The following is an 11,710-nucleotide window of genomic DNA, read 5'->3' on the forward strand; positions in this document are numbered from 1 at the left end:
CCTACAAGATAATAGATAGCTTTAATTCACAAATTTTTCTAACAACCTCATTTCTGCAGGCAACATGTTGAAACAAGCACACTTTACAAATAAAAAAATTAAGTTCTGTAAAGAATAAATAACTTGCTCAATATCATACTAAATTAGGATTAGCAGCCACAAATAAAATAATTCCACAAAAGCTAGTCTAACAGTACTGCAATAATAAGAAATGTTATATATGGAGTTCCACTTTAAATACAGATTCCAACATCACAGTCAGAATGTATCTTTCTAAACCTAAAGAAAAGTTTAGCTCTTAGTTCTCAATTTTGTTGTTTTTTTAACTAAGACTGATGCTCTGATCACTGTTACATGTGGTACAGAGAACTGTAACAGAAATTTGGAATTATCCAGTGAGTTTATATGCCTCCATTATCAGCTTGGCATAACAAATTAATTAAGGACAATATGACTGCTTATAAATAACTCAACCCAACATTAATATTTAATAAACTTCTATTCTCATCCTGTAAATATTTTAACACTTCCACTGACAATATGCTACAACAGAAAGGTCTCCTTAAAAAGCTATTAACGCTAGCATATATGGCACTTAATATCACACTAAAATGGTATATTCAAGAACAAAAAATGTCCACCCCCTTTTTTCCAAACTTACGAGGAATTTTTAGAAAGAAAGAAAAGAAAACATAAAACTGATAATTCATCTGGGTAGCTAGTGTAAATTCTGTGGAATACTGATGTAAATTCAGTACTGGTAGAATATTGGTGTAAATTCCATACTGAATTTACTAATAATGTCTTCTCCCAGATTTTATAAAAAATACGAAATCATATTTGGAACAACATATGCATACCTGAGAGACACTAACTCTCTGCATTAAAATATATGCTTCCAGTTATATGAATGGCATCATTTTAATATTTAAAATATCAAAATTATAAGCATTATGTTTAATAGTAATATGTTGAGTTTTCTTGATCTGTTCTCTACAAAATATGCAAGACCAAGAAGTTTTGATGTAAACTCTCTTGGTTTATAATTTTTCACTTTTACTTTTGACATTAAAATTGCCTTTCTCAAAACTAGATGAACAAATTAAGAAAATCAGTTCTCTCTGAATAGCTATTTGATGAAACAGAAATAATAAGCTACTCACTTCCACCTTTGTTTATTCAACCAATGTGTTTAAAGTGACTAACTCATGTATGCTCAGTACACTCCCTCTTCAGTATTTAATGAATTGTGGTAATGGAAGGGGAAAGATCACAACCACAGAACTTCTAACATGTTCCTGGTAGTAACAGACATAGTACCTGTAAGGTGAATTACAGAACTCTTCTTTTTTGTGATATAATACATCAGCATGCGGTAACTCAGGGGTATTGTAAAAATAGCTGTAGCCTACTTTAGCAACAGAAAATGACAAAGCCCTCCTGACATCCTCTCTTCTGTATCTTATCTAATATTAAAACAAATGATCAATGTGTAAAGTATGGCTAAAAAATTTTGCAAAACACAAAAGATACTTTACACTTTCCATATGTACATGACAGAATTTACTTCAGATATGATATACTAACACCATGTTTGTTCTCTGAAAACTCCCTATCTAATCTCCTTTGGAAATAGAACTATTTTCTCATAAGATCAACCATAGCATCAAAATAATAATCAATGGTGATAACTTAATCTCAGGACACAAGTGTAAAATACTTCTGATTTACTTCTAGGAAAAGACACATTGTTTTGGTCTTTCTTAATTGCAGTATTTCTCTTCAATAAGAGACTAAATTTGAAATGGTACACTTTCTCCTGTTTTTCTTCCTATAATTCTAGTGGCTAGGCTCAGGTAAACACGAACAGTGTTTTGGAACATAGTGTGCATGTGTACACTCTCTTCAGTCATGGGTAATTGAGAGAGAAATAGAAAGCACAGTTCTTTATTAACGTTTTTTCTGTAAAAATATAATGCTCCCTTGACATAATGATAAAATGAATTAACTACTCCCCTAGGTGAAATAAACTAAGAAATGTAGTAATAAACGGAGTTACAAGGCAATGCAATATATAGTCCTGATCAACCCTTAAATGTTATCAAAAGTAAAATTTGATCTCTTTTTCTTTATTAGAAAAGCCTTGAGAAAATAAAACAAAACTTAGCAGTGTTTCTCAAGTAGGCCCCAGGAGGAAAGTGAACATATACCCAAGGGATCTTGGGGTACCTTTACCTTAGGCTCAAAATCTCTTTCAAGTCTCCAGTTAGGGCTTTAAATATTATGAAAAACTTGTATTCTACCTCATAATATACACATATTTACTTTCATTTCCTCACTGCCACCAATTTTCAAAACAAAGAAAAAGCATATACCAGGAATATATGCCATGATTACTTCGTGGTTTCATGTAACTCTGATACCTAGCTCCTCCCAAAAACCCAGTTTATGAATTACAGATTTAAGAGTAATGTGGCATATGAATAGCTCCATTTATCATTGATCTCCTTTTTTATTTTATTAACAGAGTCTTACTCTGTTACTGGGCTGGAGTGCAGTGACACAATCTTGGCTTATTAAAAGCCATCCTCCCTGGCTCCCACCTCAGCCTCCAGAGTGGCTGGGACTACAGATGCGTGACTGCATGCCTGGCTAATTTTTGTAGAGATGGGGTTTTGCCATATTGCTGAGGCTGGTCTCAAACTCCTGGGCTTAAGTGATCTGCACAGCTCAGCCTCCTAAAGTGCTAGGATTACAGATGTGAACTACAACTGGCCACAGTGTTTTTATTTTTAAAGCCTTAGCCACAGTGCTAAGAATTTATTACCTAAGTTGTCTGCTGCGGTTAATGCCTTGTCTATTCTATAACACCAACTAGAGCTCAAATCGTGCCTCCTTCTTGCTAATTTCAAAAACCAATTTTCTCTGTGCACTGGGAAGCAAGGTGCTAGAAGTGCTAGAGGTTTTAGGAGAGAGGAGACTGTAGTCATCTAGAAGTATGGGAGAGTAAATGGACCAGGGAAATAGCAAATGATTTTTGGGTAGCCTAAAGGACTTGCTGAGCTAAGGAATCATAAATTTAAAGTGAGACTGGTAAATATGGTTACTTTTTTTTCCTCTAGGTATATTCAGATGTATGGGTATGGGCAAGGAGTTAAGTGCATACAAGGCTCTTTCACTATCATGACTAATTATAAAATTTAAGCTGGATAAGGAAGGTAAGACATCAGTAAAATCAGGGGCAGTATAAAAATTACAGATTTTTAAAACTGAGGGTTCTGATGGGCCTAAAAGACTTCAAAATTGTGAAACTGAGATTATGGAGGGGTTACGGTTTAGACAAAGACAAACTCTAGAAACGGGTACATAGTGAGATGGAGTGGAGGGCAAAATTTATTGGAATAGAGGAGTTTCAGACTTGAAGACACCAGGATATTGGAAGAATTATACATGTGAACAATGAAATCATCAAAAATTACAAAACAAGCAGTACTGGAACGAATGCCAGTGAACCAAGAACCAAAATCTATTAGGAGACAATTCTCCAGGGATCTTGTGTTTCTGTACATATTGTGAGCAGAGGTATTGACTGTCTTTGTTCTGGGCTATCTTTTCAACCATGCTAGTGTATCAAACAGCCCTGGAAAACAGAGTGTCTTCTTCCAAAGCAAAGCATAGGTTTCTTTACACTCTTAGAAGAGACAGTCTCTTCCTCACAAACAAGGGCAGACATGCTTAGTATCCATTATAAAAGATTCCAGTTCCCTAAGCTTGGGGTTCCTCATCTGTCATTTAATCCACTGTGTATGCAGGTATCATCTGGCCTTCTTCATATCACCCCTTGGGAATTAGAGAATTAGTGGAAGCAAATGCTGTCACTCTAGCTAAAGTTTTTTGCTGTTAGTAGTAAGATCCTTTGTCTCTGGCCCAAAAGTCTCCTGTCTTCTGCCAGCATCCATGAAACTATGTCAGGTTAACTTCTTAGCTTGCAAGTAGAGCAAATCTCAGACCCTTCACAATTCTAAACAAAATCTCCAATGAATGTGAGATGGAAATGTGTGATGACTATAACTAAATGGATAGACGATGGTATAGTCTGATAACATGCGAGAAAATTTAGAGGTGTTTGAGAAGAGAGAATGGTCTGGAAAATGCAACGTGAGGCTAAGAGTACACCTCCAGGCTCAAAGGTATAATGAAGCAGGAGAAAATGGCCTCTATTTGAAAGGGTTGCAGGTGGTATCATCAGGGAAGCAAGATTTAACTTAGAACAAAATGTGAAGTAACATTAACAGAAGAGGGTGAAGATAAAAAGAAATCTGCTGATGACTGACCTTGAGTTCCAGGAACATTATGAAAGATTTTCAGGAGACAGGGAGAGGTAGGTTTTAGGGTTAGTTTTGGATACATGTGTTAAGAGACCTGAGTCTTCAGCTCCTTGATGTAACTTACATGAATAAGATAAAAAGTAATGATGAAATTAGTTATGATAGTTTTAATCAGATCAAATGCTTCCTTGTTTCTACATCCTTTGCTCCCCTTTTACCCACCCAATATCTATTATGAAACATTTTATTTCTTACTAACATCATTTCAGAAAATTTAGAACATATAAGTTTTTAAAAATTTAAATGCCAAACTGTTATTTAAGATAATAAGAGAAGCAAGTGTTAACTTACTTGAATTAGATCTAAAATGCCAAGTTCACTTTCTGAAGAATCCACACAGAAGACAAAATATAACGTTGCATAATGTCTATAAATCAGTTTGTTGTCGGATCCTCCAATTAATCTAAATGACAAAAAAATTGTAATGTTATTGGAAACAAAATGCAAAACATTTTCATTAGCTTGAGCAAACTGACAATTTGTTTAAAACCCACTTGTCAAATGAAAGGTGACATTCAATGGCATAGCATTTAAGTGAACTTATTCAGAGACTAGGTTAATTAAGATGGTTGTTTTCTTTAGAAATGTCAAGTAAAAGAAGCCAGTGCTTAATTTCAGTTCATTCATTCTTTAATTTATTCTCTGAGTAACTGCTATGTGCCACTGGTAGTGGGGAAGGAGCAACAAACAAACACTTCAGAACATTATCAGATAGTGACAAGTGTTACATAGAGAATCAAAATACAATGATGATATATTGATGGGTTCCCTGCTTCAGGCTGAATATTAAGCAAGAGTGACATTTAAGCTGAGGTCTAATGATAAAGAGTTGACTTGGAAAAAATTTACAGAAGAGTATTTCAAGCTATTAAAAGGGATTTCATCAAGAACAAAGTATGTATGTTCAGGGAAGAGAAAAAAGGCCAGTAGATAAGAAAAGATTAGTAAATGATGAAGTCAGAGAAGTAAACAGAAATTAGATCATGGGCCATTTTTAAGTGCTTACTAGATTTAACTCCATATGTCACAGTAAGTTACACAGCTTAAGACTGATTATCAACTAGAAAAAAAAGAAGAATGACATTTCTTAAGTTTTGGACAGATTTGCCATCAAGATCTCTTCCAAAATTACATTGTTTTGAAATATAAATGCAGGAAAACTGAGCTAAGATACTAAATTCTTTCATGAAATACTTTTATTTATGATTGGGATTTCAGAATTTTAAAAATAATAATTTTGGAATCATTCCAAATATCTTATATTTTTCTAAATATAGTTTAGCTATTTAATAGTTAAGTTTATAATAATGAATTCGCCTTCTTAAAAGACCCCTAAATACTTATATAATTTACAATCAAGGCTATATGTAACCAAAAGTAAATAAACATCCATTCCAACAGAATACAGAAAAACCGCATCTATTTCTCTTTTTGAGATAGAGTTTCACTCTGTCACCCAGGCTGGAATGCAGTGGCACTATCTGAGGTCACTGCAGCCTCTGCCTCCTGGCTTCAAGCGATTCTCCTGCCTTAGCCACCAAAGTAGCTGGAATTACAGGTGTGCACCACCACACCTGGCTAATTTTTGTATTTTAAGTAGAGACAGGGTTTCACCATGTTGCCCAGCCATGTCTCAAACTCCTGAGCTCAGGAGATATGCACACCTAGGCCTCCCAAAGTGCTAGGATTACAAGTGTGAGCCACTGAGCCTACCCAGCATCTATTTCTTACTCAGTAAAAGTAATATTAAACTTATAAGTTCTGCAGAGAAAACTTCTCAAGGTATATACTACTTCTATGTCCTCTACAGCAAAAGGAGAAATGATCTTTGACAAGAATAAAAAATTCCTACTATGCTAAATACTCTTCTAGAGAAGATACTTAAATTTAAAATACCCACACAGAATTTAAAGATTCTGAGAGTGAGAATATAGACTATGACTGCAACTGTTCCCTGAAAGAGGCAAAAAGAACACAAATGGGAGGCTTCACTTCACTTCATTCTGAATCAGAGATTTAGTGATTATCTTAAACTTTTGCTTTACTTTAAAAGGATAGCAAACTTCTGAAGAATCTAAGTTTCAGAAAGGCCATTAATGTTATTAAAAGCAGGCAAAAATATTAATGTGGCAAGTACATATTTTGCCTTTAAAATATAATTTTATCTTTAAGCTATAATACTAATAAAAATTCCTATACAGAATGTAATATGTCATATAAAACCATAGCTTTGAGAAATAATTCATTTTATAGAGGAGAAAACTGAGGCCCAAGAATTTAAGTGACCTGTCCAAGGAAATAAGCTTGTTATTGACAAAACTAGGATAAAATTAGGTGTCCAGCCTAGAAATCAATATTTGCTTTCTACTTTTTGTAAGGTTAGAAAAGAACAATCACAATTTCAAGCCATAATTTCTAATTCAAATAGCACCCTAGTTAGACTAATCAGGTTCCTATATCTACATGCAGTACACTGTGCTGGGTGGTAAGTTTCCTAGGAGATAAGAAATCAAGAGGCTAGGATGAGAGGAAGTGACAGTAATGTCCAAGACAACTAAAGTTAAATAAGTACAAGTAAAATACAAAAACAGAAGCAGGTATACTTGTCTCAATTATTAAATTAGAAGCCTTGAGTTAACAGCAAAATCTGTAAGTGTGTATTGCACATTTAAGGACAGCAAGATATAACCTTGTAGGAGACCCAAGTAAGTGTTCCACATGATAAAAAGTAACAGGATTCCCTGTTATCCAGACTATTTCTCATCCATCATACACACTAAAATAAAGAAAAGTCTAGGTTACTCTGACTGATTTATGTTTCAAAACAAACTGTATTCATGGAAGTTATTAGTTTAAAAGTAATTATAATGTTTGGCAAGCTAATTATAAGTAACTCTTATTCATTTTAAAAATATAAAAACTGATTAGCTGAATTAGGTACATTTGTAAAACAGACTTCAGTCTTATAATAGTAAAAGGAAGAATGTACTCTGATTTTTTTTTTGAGATGGAGTTGTGCTCTTGTTACCCAGGCTGGAATGCAATGGTGCAATCTCGGCTCACCGCAACCTCCGCCTCCTGGGTTCAGGTAATTCTCCTGCCTCAGCCTCCTGAGTAGCTGGGATTACAGGCACGTGCCACCGTGCCCAGCTAATTTTTTGTATTTTTAGTAGAGACAGGGTTTCACCATGTTGACCAGAATGGTCTCGATCTCTTGACCTCGTGATCCACCCGCCTCGGCCTCCCAAAGTGCTGGGATTACAGGCTTGAGCCACTGCGCCCGGCCTGTAATCTGATTTTTATGAACATTCACACAAAGGAATACTCTGTAGTCATTAAAAAGAATAAATTTGCCCTAGATGTGTTTATATGCAAAGATTTTGAAAATAGTAAGTAAAAACCAGCAACATGTAAATAAGCATACAGTGTGATCTCATAAATAAAAATTTTAAGGCTGTATGTATGTATTAACATATAACATACTTTATATGTTAGTTAATACAAACAATTTTCTAGAAGGATACACAAGAAATTGGGTAGAAGGACTAAGGTTGACAGATTATTTTACATTTTATACTTCCCTGTAATGTTTGAATTTTTACCATATTATGACCTTTATATAAAATGCCTTTCTAAAATTTTTAAGAGAAAAAAAATTGCATATGTTTAAAAAATAATTAAGTTAGATTTATAACTGACATAGGTGGCAATTAATTCACCTAATCCAATTAATCAAAATTAGGAAACTTTTACCATAAACTGATTAAACAGTATATATTTTAATCATATAGTGAAAACTTAGAAATGTCTTATGAATGCTTTACTTACAATCCACCTTCTAGGAAATTACAAACATTTTCATCTCTCTTAGATACCAAATGGAAAGTCTCCCTGATGATTTGCTGTTGTGTATCTTCACTCTGAGGAAGAATAATTCATATATATATTAGGATTGAGTATATAGATTTAATAGCATTTTAAGAATTTTAAAAATCAAAGGTAGTAATATCTGTCTGGGAATTCCATCTAAGAGAGGGATCTCTGGATAAGTGACTTAAATTACACCTTACAGAAGCAAAATCCAACATTTTTTGATGAAAAGGAAAAATACAATTATTTATATTTACCACTATAATAAAAGCAACATATTTCTAAGTTTGAAAAACCAACAATTAGAAATATTAATTACACAGACTGGTAAAAGGGAAACTAGATATTAACTAGTCAAAGCTGATTATCTTCCAAATGAGTACACTGAATCAGAAAGGCAAAGTTATAAATAATTAATATAGCTAATCTATACTTGAATGGAGGAAAGAAATAGAACTATGGAGCTTCAAATTAAGTTTACTCTTTACTAAATACAAATTGAGGTAAGAGTCCATCCACCTTACTCATCTTTATATAAGCTAATCTAAAGCCAAGAATTGGCTCAATAAATATTTATTAAGCTCGACTAGGCAATTCATATTTCAGTAAGAGTCAACTCCCTAAACACTGCAACAGAAAACTGAGCAAAAACAGGAATTTCACAGGAAAAGAAACACAATGGTCCACAAAGAAATGAAAAGATACTGAACCTCAGTAGTAATTAAGTGAAATAAAAATTAAAATAACAATGAGCTAGCTCCACATGTATCCCGTAGACTGATGATACTGACAGCTGCAGCATCAATTTTAGAATGCCTTCCCAACCTATGGAATGATACCCAAAGATAATCCCACATAGCACTGAAGGAGCAGACCTGAGGTGTGAAGCTGAGAGCCGGAGCCCCTTACCACTCCTGCCAAAATTCTCCGCACAGCATATATTTACCTATTCACTCAACACCCAAGAGCAACCAAATCAATAATAAAATACCTTGGTCAGGGCTTTAGAATAACTCAACTACCTTCGATGTAGATAAGGAGACTTTGGAATTTAAAACATCTAAAGAAGCAAAAGACAAAAGGTGTGGGAGAGACTGCAGACTAGATTTTAGAATACAGGTCAGGGAATTTTGAGCCAAAACAGGTATCATCCAAGTGCAGCACTATTTCTGCTTCATCTCCAGGTGTTCTGTATGTCTATATATATGTGTGAGTGTATGTGTATCATCTGTGGCCCAGATTTTTATAACATGCAAATAAATATTCAATGATCCTATCAGTTTAGGATTTTAGATGTAATTATTTCTACATAATCCCAAAGAATTATTTATCATTTTGAGTGAATACCTCATATCTCATTGTCTTTATCCTTGGAAGACATAGAACATAACAGGTGTAAGGGAGCAATGAAGGAAAATGAATTTTTTTTTCTCTCCCTTTCTTTGCCATGATCAGTCACTCAGCCAGTGTTTGTGTGTAAAGCTCTGTGCTGAGGGCAGCCAGGGGACACACAGATGAGAAAGCCCAATTTGCCAGAAGCTGTCTTCCCTGCTCTCTTTAGCATTTCCCTCTGCTTGTCTTTCCCTATTGCCTTAGAAGGATAACTAGGTTAAAAAAAAAAAAAAAAAAAAAAAAAAAAACAGCATTGAGACCAAAATAAATTTTTTTGCTGTTTAATTACAAACATAACTTTGGATATTTTTCATTGTAGACAGCAATACAGATAAACCTTTTTTTTAGAGAGGTTTCTTTTAAACCAATATGTGACCAATGGCCTGGGACAGCCCCAGGAGATCCTGACAATAAGTGCCAAGGGGGTAGGGCTACAACTTGGTTTTATACATTTTAGGCAGGCACGAGACATCAGTCAGTATATGTAAGGTGTACATTGGTTCAGTTGAAAAGGAACGACAACTTGAAAGTGAGAGGGGGGCTTCCAGGTCAGGTGGATTCAAAGATTTTCTGATTGGCAATTGGCTCAAAGAGTTTATCTAAAGACCTGGAATGAATGAATAGGAGGGACTGTCTCTGGGAAAATGGTTGTGGAAACCAAGGTTCTTAGGCAGATGAAGCCTCCAGGTACCAGGCTTCAGAAAGAACACACCGTTAATGTTTCTTAACAGAATCTAGTTAATTCTCTCAGGAGAAAACACCTGGAAAGGGAAGGCTAGTCTTTACAGAATATAGATTTTCCTCACAAGAGACAACTTTGCAGAGCCATTTCAAAATACATCAAAGAAATGTTTTGGCCGGGCGCGGTGGCTCAAGCCTGTAATCCCAGCACTTTGGGAGGCCGAGGCAGGTGGATCACGAGGTCAAGAGATCAAGACCATCCTGGTAAACATGGTGAAACCCTGTCTCTACTAAAAATACAAAAAAATTAGCTGGGCATAGTGGTGTGTGCCTGTATTCCCAGCTACTCAGGAGGCTGAGGCAGGAGAATTGCCTGAACCCAGGAGGTGGAGGTTGCAGTGAGCCGAGATCGCGCCATTGCACTCCAGCCTGGGCAACAAGAGCGAAACTCTGTCTCAAAAAAATAAATAAATAAATAAGAAATGTTTTATAGTAAAACACTTGAGTTCAGGTCCTGCTGTACCTTACTACCAGAGTCTGTTGTCTTCAAGTCTCTGTATCGATGTTATCCTTGCTCAGCTGTGCCTGAAACCTAAAGGGAGGAGGGATGATGAGGCCTGCCTGACCCCCACTTCCTATCACAGCCTGGACTAGTTTTTCAGACTAGCTTTGGAAAGCCCTTGGGTGAGAGGAGGGGTCCATTCAGATGGCTGGGGAGCTTAGAATTTTGTTTTTGGTTTCCAAGAGACAGCACTTGGGGTATCCCCAGCAGGAAGGAGAAGGAGGCTGTCTGGAGGAAGGAGCACCAACCACGCACAAAGGACTGGCAGTGGGCAGTCAGGGATGGGAAAGAAGGTGAAAGAGCAGAGAAAAGGGAGAAGGGCCATGGCTGGTGGGGACCCAATGCAGCCTAAGCAACATCCAGCCCTACCAACTCAATCCAGAGGGGCCCAGGGTTCCTCTTGGCTCATGTGAGAAAGGAGTGCTCACTCCCTCTAGGTGGATGACACCACAGTCAAACCCAAAGCTAGGACAGTTATGCGACTCCTACTCCCCCAGGACATGGCCTGGAGCAGGTGCTGTAGACAGAGCCAGTCACAGCAGAGGCTCCATGGCCAGCAGAAATGATGGTCGCTGTCCAGTGCTGGCCCTGCTGCTTATAATGTCCTTTGAGCAGTTGCCGGTGCTCAGGGTGGCATCCAGGCCCTGCCTTTGGCCCCCAGTCCCAGATCTGCCGTGGGAGACCAGCCAGGGCCATGGACAGGGAAGGTCCCCAGGAGGGAGCTCACAGCCAAGAACTCCTGCTGGCTGTCCTCCCACAAAGCTGCTGTAAGAAGCCAGCAAAGGCTCAGATGAGGGAAGAGGGCAGAATCCATGCT

The 11,710-nt window shown here is 36.5% G+C and overlaps 1 protein-coding gene across 8 annotated transcripts in view; it reads right to left on the reverse strand.

The window, feature by feature from the left end:
• The window catches only part of AP3S1 (adaptor related protein complex 3 subunit sigma 1), an 85,790-nt gene that overhangs the window by 49,906 nt on the left and 24,174 nt on the right, over nt 1-11,710 (reverse strand). For 7 of the 8 annotated variants that reach the window (XR_004739691.3, XM_008991658.5, XM_017969731.4 and 4 more), the window contains exons 2-3: nt 8,217-8,308; nt 4,680-4,791 (exon numbers count right to left, since the gene is read on the reverse strand). The exons of the other annotated variant lie outside the window; for it this stretch is intronic. Coding sequence is in view for 6 of the 7 variants with exons in the window: in XM_008991658.5 (XP_008989906.1) it covers nt 4,680-4,791; nt 8,217-8,308 (204 nt within the window). In the remaining variant the exon portion in view is untranslated. The remainder of the gene's footprint in view (nt 1-4,679; nt 4,792-8,216; nt 8,309-11,710) is intronic. 8 annotated transcript variants of the gene reach the window in all.

Source organism: Callithrix jacchus, chromosome 2 (assembly GCF_049354715.1).
Source record: "Callithrix jacchus isolate 240 chromosome 2, calJac240_pri, whole genome shotgun sequence".
In the NCBI taxonomy this organism is placed as follows: Eukaryota; Metazoa; Chordata; class Mammalia; order Primates; family Cebidae; genus Callithrix; species Callithrix jacchus.